Source organism: Perca flavescens, chromosome 19 (genome assembly GCF_004354835.1).
Source record: "Perca flavescens isolate YP-PL-M2 chromosome 19, PFLA_1.0, whole genome shotgun sequence".
In the NCBI taxonomy this organism is placed as follows: Eukaryota; Metazoa; Chordata; class Actinopteri; order Perciformes; family Percidae; genus Perca; species Perca flavescens.
Window position 1 is genome coordinate 24153844 of NC_041349.1, and position 13465 is coordinate 24167308.

A 13465-nucleotide genomic window follows, 5' to 3' on the forward strand; every position below is an offset into this window, starting at 1 on the left:
ATTCTCCAGGATAACTATGTGTTTCCATTGATATTAAGTAAAAATATATTATTAAATAATATTGCTCTATTAAAATACACAAAAGGGACATGAAACCTTTGAAATGTTATAATTTAAGTATTACATTTTCATTTTGGTGCCATTGTGTAACCTCAGTTTAAGCCCAGTTTGTGCTTCTCATGTGTTATGAATACATTTGAATCAGAGCTGACCTTGAAATAATATGAAATATACCTGGAAATATAAATACCCAGTGAACAGAGGTGTGTTTAATAATACTTACTGCATTTCTAAAGGTATTTCTATAATCCTCAAGGACTCTTCTACCATGTGTGTCCACTGTACAATGCAAAATCCCTAATAACAACTATTTTTTTTTAATCTAATTGGCTCCAACAAATCTGTATGTCTGTTATTGCTCAATTTGTACGACAATTTCATTAGTTAGTTGTCTATATTGATGTTACTTTCCAGCACCAGGCTTAAAGCTTCTTTTTACTAGCGATAGTCAGTGATCAATGATCAAATAAATACAATACTGTAAAGTTTGTGGGAAAGTTTCAGATGGATGGACACATTGCTGTGAGGGTATTTCAATAATCCTTCAATTTAAGACTGTATAATACTTTATTAAAAAACAGTAATTTTACAGTAATAGATGAGGCACAAACTGGGAATTCCCCTGCCCATGAAAAGCGTGCACACTACTGCTCACACTCAGATATTAAATTATTTCATCTATTTTACTTTTACTCTCCTCAGTCTTGTCCTCTCTCTTTCTCATCTATAACAGCCTCTACAAACATACAACTAAAGCCTCTTCTGTTAAAGAAAGGTCAGACCAAGTTAAAACAACCACACTGTCAACTATTAACTGGTCATAGTGATTATAAAAAGTGGAAGAGAGAAAAATGGGTTCTATTTTGTTTACCTACGCGAGTTGAGGTGGGGTGGGGCGTGTGTTCGGCTAGGCCAATAGCATCGCTAGGAAGTATTGACTGACGTAGATTCCAACCAATGACTGAAGTGTACAGCTGGACAAACGCGACCCACGACATAACGCTTTTTTCCCCTCGACGTTTCTGCAGAGAAACAGAGGATTTATCCATTTTTAACCAATAACGTGAGCAAACCGACAGAGGAAACACGTATTTATTCATCGTATTGGAGATTATTAGGAGAATATATTAACTGTGTGGTTTTCCTGTGACGTCCGGGACCGGAAAAGAGCCGTTTCCCCCCGACAGCTGGTTTGCGGATTCCCCCCTACAAGCTTGAAGCTGTGTGGTGAGTCTGTTGTTATTAGTGGGGTAAAGGGGGAAGCTAGCTGTTTGCTACAAAAAGAAAGAAAGAAAGAAATAAGACAAAAAGAAAGAGGAGCACGATAGCAACCAAAAACGCTAACGAGCTAACCGTGTTAAAAAGCAATAACTTGTATTATTTTCTGTATAAGAGTATATTTCCTTATAACTTGCTTCAGTTGTACGGCTAAGATTATTTATTGTGTTACACCACTTAAGCCCTAGAATATCAGTGTAAAAAGAAAAGAAAAAACTTTTATAAAAAATAATGGTGGCAAACCAACTTTATTCTTCTCCTACATTAGAAATAGTTTTATTCTGGTAGACTAAAGTTACAACATTGGAGCACTGTCACGTTCGTGTCTTCAAATGTTGGATTTAGATCTTTACTTAGATCAGTAACATATGATACATATGATTATATATAGGCCTACACTGATTCGAACAACAGACAGACCTTGTGAGCTGTTTATCTTGATAATCATTTAGTCCACAAAAAGTCAATTAAAGTGTGGATTATTTGTCATTTATTGGCAGAAATGTTTATATTTTCGAAGCCAAGCAGGCATTTGTGTTTCGGGAGTGAGTAAAAAGTGTACTGTGGAACGTTAGTGATGTTGTGGCGGAGCTTGAGGGATGTTTGTTCACAGGTTGCATTCAAGTACCCATTGTGAGCCCCGATTTTAGATGCTCAACGTTACTGTGACGTGTAGTGCTGAAACGATTAAATACATCGTTTCACTGGTTCCCAACCTTTGGGGGCTTTTGACCCTTTAGGAAATTGTGATGCATTTTTCCCTATTGTATTTGACTAGCCGATAATTAAACAACTGTAATTGCAAACCGTGTAGTACCAAAATAAGTAGTGTTCTATACTCAGTTGTCAGTTTATTAGGTTTAACAAGCTAAAAGTAATCAAAAACATCCCTACAATACATCCTTCTTTCATGACGGTATTATGCTATGTGTTTTAGAGAGGTGTTGATTCAACTTAATGGCCATTTTGGTGCTGTTAAAATATAAAAAATATATAATTTGTATGAGAGTTATTTATAATATTTAGTCTACCCTCATTGACATAGACATGGTGGACAAAATATTAGGAACCCATCCTAGTATAATACAACACCGCAAACTACATTCTCCAAAAATGATCATAAAGTTTAATCAACAAAATCTGAACATTATAACCTTCATGGAGGATTTGTTGCAGGAGATATGCACTGGATGCACTTTGTTTGCTTGAAAATAGAATAATCACTTTTTTTGGCTGATTGTAATAGACCTTTTTTCACGGCAGACATGTTGACATTTGATAGTAGGAAAAGCACAGGTGTATTCAAAACCATTCATGATGGCTGTGTTCCACTTAGGAGAGGCCCTGGTATTGGGCATGCTGACTCACTGAAACAGCTTACTGGGACACTTGATGGAATTGAGCCATCGTTAAAGGTGATCAATTTCAGCTGTGCTTTTCCTACTATGACAAGTCAAAAATGTCTGCTGTGAAAAAGGTCCATTTGTTGTTGCAGGCAGAAACACAAGAATCATCCCTCGTTTGTCACAATGTCAGCTGCTGTCAGTCGCTCAATTAGCGTAACTAACAACATTAACTACAGGGACTTCAAACCAGAGAAGAAAGGTGGCCGGTTAGCTCAGTTGGTAGAGCGGGCGCACATATGCAGAGGTTTGTTCTTCGACGCAGAAGGTCCAGGGTTTGAGTCCGACCTGTGACTGTTTTCCTGCATGTCTCCCCCCCTCTCTACCCTTTCATATCTCAGCTTTCCTATCGAATAAAAGGCCGAAATGCCCAAAAAATAAAATAAAAAAAATAAAAAACCAGAGAAGAAAGAAACATAGTATCTATTTCAGGCTGTGACACTCCAAGCCTGACGACGTTATTTGTGTTGCGATTTTTGTTTTTGATTAAATAGAATGAGGAAAATAAACCACAATCCACATTTGGTACATTTTTCTCAACAGAAAAAAAAGCCTGGCCTGAGGAAAGGGTCAGTGATTTACAGTGTTTTCCTTTTCAGAGTGCATCAGAGCTGGATTTTGTTCAATCTTGGGATCTATTATTGACTCACGCACTCTTAGTCTCTGGGGGGTAGGAATGGAAATACTGCGGAGGGATTTAACCAGATGTTGTGGTGTAGCTGCATGCATATGCAGGCCACGTCTGTTTCTGTGTGTCACTGCAAATTGTTTTTGCACAATAAACAAACTGCTCTTTGGTCAGTTTGTTTTTCATTTGCTCTCTACATGCACTGTACGCCTGCACCCTGCATACTAATAATTGTCAGTGTTGTTAATGATGTTCATCCTTCAAATGGAAGTCGGCATGTTCTCAATATTGTCACTTGCCCATGTGTCGAAATTCAGATGAATTCTCAGGTAGGGCTGGTCAATATAGTTGAAATCACATTATCAATAAGTATTTTACAATCCATAAAGATCATGATATAGCAAATGTTTGCAATATCACACATGTAATACTCAAGCTGATGTTTAAAGCACTGTTATGGAGTACATGAGACCAAACCCTTCATACCGCATTGGTAAAGTAAAAGCTTCAATAAGTAGTTTTGTTAGTTTTTAATTACAGTTTGCTCAAAGATAGACCTAAAACTATTAATCAGTTAATGAATGAATCGATATTTAAGTAATTTATCAAGAAAAAAAAACATTATTTTCCTTCAGCCCCACAAATGTGATGATTTTCAGTTTTTTGTTTGATATTATTGTATATTAAACAGTGCTCGAAGTGGGCGGGTACTTCTACATTTTACTGCACATTTTCTTGCGTACCGCTACTTCTCGCATGTAGCCGGTACTCTACCACTGACAGAGATAGCGTCAGTGTCAGAGAGATTGGTAATGACCCTAACGTTACATAAACTACACTACCCAGAGGGCACTACGTGACTTACCTCAGTATCTTGACAAATCACATACAGACAAGAAGTCGGCCCGCCCTATCAGAATTTTGCTTCTCCACGGATTCTAGTTCGAAAAAGCTTTCTGATGCCTGCGGCCTGAACATAACAGATTTTTCACTGCTGAAAACCTAGAAACTAAAAAGAAGTGTCTTGAGTTTGTAAGTCGTTATGTTAGCCTGGCTTCAGAAAGGTACTAAAAGACAGAGAGGGGACTGAAGCTGTCAAGAGAATGGCGACGCAACAGCTGTCACTGCGCAAAAAATTGAAAGACCACAGAGATTTGAATGTTGTTAATAATAACAATAAATTGTTGTTGTACCAGAAATATCTCCAAGTTTTGTTTTTCACTGTAGAAATCTCAAATATCATAATGATTTGCCAATGCAAGTACCGGCACCTTTTTTTTTTTCACACTTCAAGCACTGATACTAAATATATTTTGGGTTAGGATTGTTGGCGGTATAAAACAATACATGTGAACATGTTTCCTTGGGTTGTGGGAAATTGTGATAAACATTTATTTGACATTTTCGCGTTACTTTCACGTGTAATTCTCACATTCCTGACAGACATGAATGCAGCACCAGACCACGTGACCGACCCAGCTTTCTAACGTTAGCAAGGTGGCTAACAGGATTTAGCTAACTTGAGCTACGTTGCATCGCAGCACAGAGTAATCCCCACTGGAGAAACGACGAACACGCACGCTTTGCGGTGGAGTTGCTAAAACTTTGTGTACCGTTACACTTTGAAGCGAACACCTAGAGCACAATGCCAGGTAACGTCACCTTTTAAACGATCAACTGTTCGTTTTGTGTGTGTGTAAAGCCGTTGTAATCCCCGGAGCGGAGGCTTGTTATGTTGACCTGCTTCACGGATGCTGCCATGCTGTAGCAGCGTGCTAGCTGATAGCAAAGCACCCGACTTTGTTTGGCCTTAAGCATCCGAACGGGAATGGAGTTTGACCTCGGTGTATGGTTTACGTGTTATCGTAGTTTGTGTCTTTTTTTTTTTTTTTTATTTGGTGCTTTGTTTGTGAGCAAGCCGTTTTCATGCAAAATCACTTTACGACTCTAACGAAAATAACCTAGCCCGCTGCGCTGCCCTTTGTTGTTACAGATATAGCTTTCACCTTAGGCCCGCCCATTGACAGCACAGCTATGTGTATCTGTTTGCAGCTACGGTAAACTAGCCACTTAGCATTACCTCGGCTAAAACCGTCCAATCCATTTACCAACTTCCCAGGTAGGCCTGGACACCTGGTTTAGCCCGTTAGCTCTCAGAAGCCGCTAGCATGCTATAAGCTACTACGACGCAGCTCCCATTATTACAGACTGTAACGTTACACTAACGTAACTGCTCCGCAGATTGGGTCTGTGGGAGAATTTTACAGTGTTAGTATCTTGTGTTCCTCCTCATAAATTAGCAAATTATGTTTAAACAACAAACTCATCAGTAGACTGATCGATTATTTTCACGTGTGTAGTATTATTTTTTAGCTTTTTAAACTGTTTGGTATTAGTACTTGCGCTTATTTTGTTATCCCGGAAATTTCAGTTGTTTACAAAGCAGTTTACAATTGGGATGAATGAGTTCACTTGTGGACATTTCTGTTAATTTTATTAACTTGTGTTTTTAAGACTGCTACCAACAATTATTTCATTATTAATTAATGTAACATTCATTTTCTGACTGTAAAACGTCAGTCTCTGTGAAAAGTGTCCATCACATTTGCCAGAGCCCACTGTGACATTGTCAAATTGCCTATTTCTTTCTCCAACAATCCCAAACTAAAAACATCCTCCTTTTGACAAGGTGGAATCATTAAATGTCATTTGTGCTTCCTAAATTAGTTAAAACGATTAATCAAGTAACCCCTAACATGGCAGACAATAATACATGTCTATCATTTCATTTCCCGGAGCCCAAGGCGTTAAATGTTTTTGTCTGACCAACTAACTAACTAAGGCTGGGCGGTATGGCCTAAAATGTCTATCACAGTGTAATTTGAACGTTATATAACTTATTTTTCTTAAAATCTCAATATATGCTTCTAAAGGGGTAAAACACTAGTATGGCAGCTATTACTGTAGCCAACTCTGAACTGTATTACTAGGCCATATTTCACATAGTAGAGAATAGGGCTGGACCCTAATGTTTGACTATTCTGATATTCCTTTGTTGGGTAGGTAGGTAGGTATTATGGAACCCCTTTAGGCTGATTTCAAGTCTTGCATCACCCTGTCAGGGTTCTAATTTGCAATAATGGCTGTCTCACGCTACATTATCCCTTACTTAATAGTGACATTTTGAGTTTTTCCTCCTTTTTTTTTTTTTTTTTTTTTTTTTTAAACAGAAGTACAACTACAATTAATTTTCAAATAGAAATTCCCATCTCTCTGAATGACTAATTTCTGTGATAGTTTGTCATTTTAAGTATGTAATCCACTCCTTCATATACAACAAATGCATAAGTCTTGAGGAGAGACATTATTCCAGAAGAAGATGGGGGGGAAATTCGTAAGGATTTGCAGCAAAGAAATGCATAATCAAGGCAGCAATATGGACATTTATTACTGGCATTCAACATCCGGTCAGAAAAGGTTTATCTAAAACTACAGTGCAACTGAAAGTGTTTCAGATCAACAAGAACATGAGGTCATTTAACTCAGAACTGGAGCTCAATCATATGCCATTTTGTCTGAATTGTTATTGTCTGTGTAGTCCTACTGCCGAGCAGCATTTAACCTTTCCACTCTTTATCCTACACCCTCGTCAAATCAAACGCTGCTCGCGGGCATGGAGAATGCTAGGCTCTGCTAAGTAAATATTACATGTTGAACAACACATGGTTATGCAACATGAACACGTTAAGTGCTACATGCAATAATGGCACAGTGCTGTGTCTCCACTTTTCCTTCTTCGTGCGCCATGCGCTCTTGTGTTGCCTGACCAGAGGCATGTTTACAGTGACTCAATTGTTGGAATTATTTTATAGGGTTGGGATCCATGTGATCATTTTTAGCTTGATGGGTTCCATACATTTTTGAAGGGCCGGGCGCTAAATCAATGATAATTTATCGTCTTTCACTAGAATACTATTGTGAAGAAATATCGAGATTTTGTGATACACAATTGTGTGTGCGAGCGTTTTAACTGTCCGGTATAACTTCTGGCAATTGATGTTAGAAGTCTTGTTTTTCCATAACACTTTATAGGCTACAGTGAAAGTGAATTTCAACACACTGGCGCACTCGCACATGCAGGCTTCAAACACTTGGAGCATGCTGGGGCCTTGCGCAACTACTGCAGAATTAAATTTAGTCGTGTAGTATTCTTTTACTAAATGTTCTTTCTTAGCCTCTCTCTCTCTCCTTCCCAGAGTATGAATTACCTTCATGGCAAACATCTCGTGTAAATCTCTGCACTGCATAATTGGACTGCTTTATCATTGTCCACAGACAGACCGAAACACTGACAGCTTTGAGCCAGGCAGACACCCCTCCTCTTAGTCTACTAACCTACTTAGATTATACACGTTCATATGAACTCCTCTGAAGGACGGTGTGTCCGTGCTGTCAGTTTGCCCCGGGTCAAACTCGGCTCTCACGTGTTGATTTTGATACATTGACTGAGACAGAAACATAAATTGTAGAACATTATGTCCTGAATTTGGAAATCGGGTTCTTATATGGGGGAATCTGCTGGGAGCCGGTCCTTGCAAGTCAAACATTGCTATAGTGTGTCTGCATGAGGCTGACCCTGGGGCTGTGTGTGCGGCTTGGTTGAGATCATCGCTTCACTTTTCTTTTTTTTTTCCTCTCCCCGCTGCGAGGCCGCGGTTGAGTCATGACAACTCAGTTTGAGCTGGCTGGCAGTCTGAGGATTATGTCATAGTGGGCATTTTGCATCAGAGCATAAGTTCTGTGTCACAAAAGTAGGATGGGCAAATAATCATGTCTAATCACAATTTTATTTTTTTTTAAAGTTAAAATACCCTCTTAAGCATAGTCGAGTCAAAGGTATTTAAGACCAAGTGCAAAGATGAAGCTGCCTCTTTTAACCATTACTTTACTGTCTAACTTTTTTTCTACAACGCTACTCAACCTTGTGCTTTTCTCTGAAATTTATTTTACAGTTCTGTTACATCCTTGACTTTTAACTCTTGACACTGTGAATGTTTGCATGTAAATGTCACTGTGTGTCTTCATGATGTCAGTCTTGGCCTGTGTGTTTATTCATATTCCTTGTTAATAATAATGCTGTGGCCTTTTACTGCAGCACTGCGATTCACCAACCTGAAAAAAACAAGATTGCGGTTGTAAAATACCAACAACTCTATTAAGCCCTCAGACTCATTTAGCTGTTTGCAGTAAGAACACTTTTAGATATCGCAGAGTAGTTTTGGAGACCAGGATCAGTCCCATCCAGTGATGCAGTTTTCAGTCGGTTGAAGCCTTGATTCAGATGAGATAATGTAAATTTAAGGGCCAATAAGGCCCAGCTGTGGGCTAATGAATAGATGAGTCAAAGTTATCTGGAATCAAGAATGGAACCAAATGAAGTTTGCATGGTGTTTATTTATTTTTTTAGTTTTTTGGGGAACCAAGTAATTATGCTTTACCATAATGTTTTGAGAAGAGTTTTTTGTTGTTGTGATTTACCAAAAAGTTCCCATTTTTACATCGTGACCATTTTCCTAACTATTACTCTTGCAACTGTCTTCTTGCGCAGAGCCGGCTGAGATGAGCGGTCCAGAGGTGGCCAAGACACCGGGAGGTGGAGCTCCGGGCAAGGAGGGAAAGGAGCAAGTGGCCAACGGGCACGCAGGAGAGGGCAGCGACTCCAACCCATTCGCTGAGTACATGTGGATGGAGAATGAAGAGGAGTATAACAGACAGGTGTGTGTGCTCACACTATGTTTTATAGACATGGAGCACACCATGAACAATTTAAATTCTTTATGGTCCAAACCTGAGAGCTTGAGACTTGACGCAACGATACAGTTTCTCTCTCCTGCCTGGATGAGTCATGTGTTTTTAATGCCACAACGTTACTGAGAAGATTTTCTCTTTGGGGAAACCTTCCACTTACTTGTCATGCAAATGATCCCTCATATATTCCTCCTCGGTCTGTCTGTCCATCTATCCATCCATCCTCTTGCGCTTTTTTTTTTTTTTTTTTTTCTTCTCTCTCTGCCCTTGCATGTATGTCACTCATCTCCCTCCCCCTTTCTTCTCTCGCTCGTCATCTCCCAGGTGGAAGAGGAGCTGTTGGAGCAGGAGTTCTTGGAGCGCTGCTTCCAGGAAATGCTGGAGGAGGAGGACCAGGATTGGTTCATCCCTTCACGTGACCTTAACAACCAGGGGGTGGGGCAGCTGCAGCAGCAGCTCAACGGCCTGTCCGTCAGCGATCACCACAACAACCCGGAAGAAGTGGCGGTGAGTCACGGATGCATCTAGTTTCACAACAGAGTGTCCCACTTAGAAATTGATGAACACCCAAGAGTTCAAACGAGCATGCTCTTACTCTTTTTTTTTTTTTCTTTTTTTTTTTCCCCCCCATGTCTCTTTCTGCAGAGGAAGAGCATCTTGAATCCCGAAGCAAAGGAGTTCGTCCCGGGGAAGAAATACTAGGAGTCCCCCTCACCCCCATGGAGCCACACACACACACACACACACACACACGTTCTCACATATTCCCAGAGACTCTGGCGGCCACGACCGCACACACACTGATTCACACACAGACACACACACACACACACTCACTCCTACACACTTGAAGTCATTGGCGTGCTGGCAGGCCCAGTTGGGGGGTGGGGGGATTTCTTTTTCTTTCTTTCTTTCTTTCTTTTTGTTTCTTTAATCTTTTTATTTCTTGTAAACTGAGGGACATTGGGAACAGGGGTGGGGGAGGGGTGTAATACCAGCACCGCCCTACTGCGGGCGCTAGCTCATCATTGCATTTCAGATGACACTGGTGATGTGTACAGAGTATGCAGATCTTATTGATGTCCCCTTGGAACTGAGGCAGCTACCAAGGAGTGATGCCAGGACAAAACATCTAATAAATATGAAAAATTGCTTCACATACTTGTTAATTTGTGTGCTGTCAAAACTGAAAACCGACGTCAGTAGGTTAGGGGTTTCCGTACCAGTGAGGTAGGAGAATGACTTACTTATTTCGGGGGACTTGATGGGTTTCTGCCGCTGCTCTGTTGTGTCATCACGGTCAGTCACACCCGTTATCGTTTGCTCCTGTGTCATAAGCTCCTTGTGACATCACAGCTCTTGTGCATCTAGAAATGCGGGTTCTTATTTGTATCCGCAGCGGCTCCGTTTCAAACCAAATACAGCCCCACCCTCCCTGCACACGTGTTTTTGAAGTGTTGTCAACAGACAAGGACAGGTGTAATCATGGATACAAAGTTATTTTCCCAATTTTTGTGGAAGTCCATGTTTATCTTTTGTCCAGTTTATTAGAACAGAGGTGTGAGTTTCTTAATCATGCATCAAGTCGAGTTAAGCAAGAAAAATGTATTGTAGAGGAAAGGTCAGATTATTTTTTTTTTTTTTTTTTTTTTTGGAACCTTTTAAAAAAAAAAAAAAAAAAAAAAAAAACTCAGTTCTCAAATTTATTTTTGTTCATGGCTTCATCCTATAGTTCAATTTGGATTTATGGGGTGCAGTGAAAAACCTTGTTACAGGGGAGTATTTGGTCTGGAACACAGCCACTGCCTGCCGGAACAACTTAGTTTGTCCAGCATCAGATCGAGTGTCCATATCCAAATCAGGTTTTCAAATAGCCTCTCCTCCTATTTTTTTTTTTTTTTTTTTCTCCATGTTTGTGAGGATGAGTCATTTTGTGTCTCTACTGGGTACAGTAACCTGTGGTGTCCATTCAGTCCTGTTTGCAGGAGGAAACGTGAGGGGACAGTATTGTCATGGCCAATCACAATAAAGCAGTATGGAACACATGGCAGACAGTATGGCTTCCTTGCTGTTATACTCTTTGTACGTTGACATCTCTGAGGAAGTTCTTTTTCACCATAAATCTTTTTTTGTGGTGTGGCTTTCCCTGAAGGCATCGCCCCTTAGTGCAAGTATAATCTCTGTTAAGTTGTGAGCCAATAGGAAAAAGTTGTATGTTAAGATGCTTTTAAGGAAACCCAAATTGTAATCAACCATAATCTGAGTTTTTCTTTCTTCTAGTTCTCAGCCGTTTTGGTTTAAAAAAAATAAAAAATGCAGAGGCAGTATTGTCATAAGGGAGAATCTTGTGATCTGAACATTAATGTTCATGCCACTGTTCATTTGTGGTGTTAACAGTGACAATAATGTCTCCTGTATTTTACTGTATTAGTGTTAAGTAGACACTTGTGCACTTGTACTTCATTGACTTACGAAGAATCTGACGGGTGAAAGCACTTCTTTCCATCTGTGCAGCTTTTCCGATTTTTCAGCCTAACAAGTATTCAAGTGTGTTCTTAAACCGTGCGGGAGACTGTGAAACCTTGGTTAAAATGGAACTTCCTCACACCGTTTTGGACCACAGCTGTCGGATGGCACCCTGGTGAAGCCAATAGGATTGTCCGCCAGGTGGATTGTACAACATGAAATCATTTTTGGTGATTTTTGTTTAGACGCGTTAGATGACCGAAGCCGTTTAAAAAAAAAAAAAAAAAAAAAAAAAAAAAAAAGAGGTCCAGAAGACAGAGTATGAATTTCAATACGAATAAAAAAATAATGAAAAAAGAAGAATAAAGATGTTAAAGACAAATGCTCTTTGTCAGTCTTTTTGTCACCTTTGATACACACTGGACAAGAACCCCGATAAGCCCATACTGTTTGGTCGTGTCTGTTAGCTCAGTGTTAATGACCGGAGGCACCGCCATGTTCTTCTGTCAGTTAATACAGCCTCCATAAAATAAAAGTTCTGTTTCCTCACACTGAATATACTGTAGTATAGAAAAAATAAGTAATGTATGAATCGTGTGTACACAGATTTGATATTAAATTGTGCTTGAGAACAATTTTTAAGAACTTTTGTGGCATTCCACAATACTGTGTACTTGCTCTTTTTTTTTTAAGTAAAATCTAAATTGAAGAGTGCCCTAGACCACACCAACGCCAATACGCACAAAACGAACTTGCCTTTGTACTGTGAAATGATGAAAAAGCAAAAAAAAGAAGGTCCACATGTTTTTTTTTTTTTTTCACTTAATTTAAAGTTTTTTTTCACTTGTTAAAGATGACTAGTTCTAGCTTGAAAAGGTGCTCTGGAGATGGATAGCTTATTGGTAAGTGTTATAATGTAATATAGTTTTTTTTTTTTTTTACAAGTCTGTATTATCCATGCTGTCGGCAAAGCCAGCACAGGTCATGACGGCCCCTGCAGGCTTTAGGTAGGAATGCAAGGTAATTTAATATTAGTCTAATCATATTGAGATATTGTGGTTCACTTTTTGATCTTTTAATAGATGATAAATTGACCTAAATCTTCCACAACATAATAAAAAAAAAAATGTGTACGTGTGTAACATGTAGGCCTATATATATGTAATTCTGCGATAATAGTTGAGATATTAATGTTGTCCTTTTGCTCACTCCTCCCACTAGGCCTCCAGGCCTGCAGTCTCCAGTCCACCCAAACAAAGTTCCTCAGCGGTTCTGAAAGCAGACCGGAGGGATGACTTTCTCCCTTTGGAGTGGGAGGGTCAGCCGTGCAACAGGCTGGTGTCCACATTGCTGCAGAGGAGGAGGTGAAGGGCTGGTTCAGCGTGTCTGACGAGACAGACGAGGCGAGGGCCACGTGATGCAGTCAGTGCTGTGCTACTTCCCCATTGTGGATGAGCAGAGCGTGGATCAGGAGGAGCCTCAGAAGAAGAGCAGCACTGACCTCTCCAAACGAAGACACCCCAGACTGTAAAAGCTATGTTAGTGATTCAAAGACGACATCCAGGAGGCATTCTCCTACTCCAAACCACCTCAAGTGCCTTAATGCAAAGGAGCTTCAAGAAATATAGAGATTTTCATCCTGGTGGAGTCAGTTCGGCAGAAAACCACAGTGTGCACAGAAGGTCACAATCTGATAAGGCAAGCAGAACATCATCAGTCTGGTATCATACCAGATTATCTCTGCTCCTAAAATAAGATTTTGATTGATTGATTTTGTACACTCAAAGAAATATAAATAATATAATAAATAATTAATACTGAA

At 39.7% G+C, this 13465-nt stretch overlaps 1 protein-coding gene across 2 annotated transcripts; it reads left to right on the plus strand.

Annotated features, from left to right (window-relative positions):
• Positions 1-1075: 1075 nt before the first annotated feature.
• On the plus strand, positions 1076-10334 carry paip2b (poly(A) binding protein interacting protein 2B). Of its 2 annotated transcripts, none has more exons than XM_028564049.1 (4): positions 1076-1287; positions 8978-9144; positions 9502-9684; positions 9823-10334. In XM_028564049.1, the coding sequence occupies exons 2-4, from the start codon at positions 8989-8991 to the stop codon at positions 9877-9879; spliced, it is 396 nt and encodes a 131-aa protein (XP_028419850.1). In that variant the 5' UTR covers positions 1076-1287; positions 8978-8988; the 3' UTR covers positions 9880-10334. The 2 variants fall into 2 exon arrangements, with proteins under 2 accessions (XP_028419850.1, XP_028419849.1); XM_028564048.1 differs by lacking the exon at positions 1076-1287 and adding an exon at positions 4878-5021.
• The last annotated feature ends 3131 nt before the right edge of the window (positions 10335-13465 follow it).

Bases quoted from the DNA above. Each gene is read 5' to 3' on its own strand.
- paip2b (XM_028564048.1), top strand. The intron at 9,145-9,501 runs GTGTGTGTGCTC...GTCATCTCCCAG, and splicing joins AAGAGGAGTATAACAGACAG to GTGGAAGAGGAGCTGTTGGA. The intron at 9,685-9,822 runs GTGAGTCACGGA...CTCTTTCTGCAG, and splicing joins ACAACCCGGAAGAAGTGGCG to AGGAAGAGCATCTTGAATCC.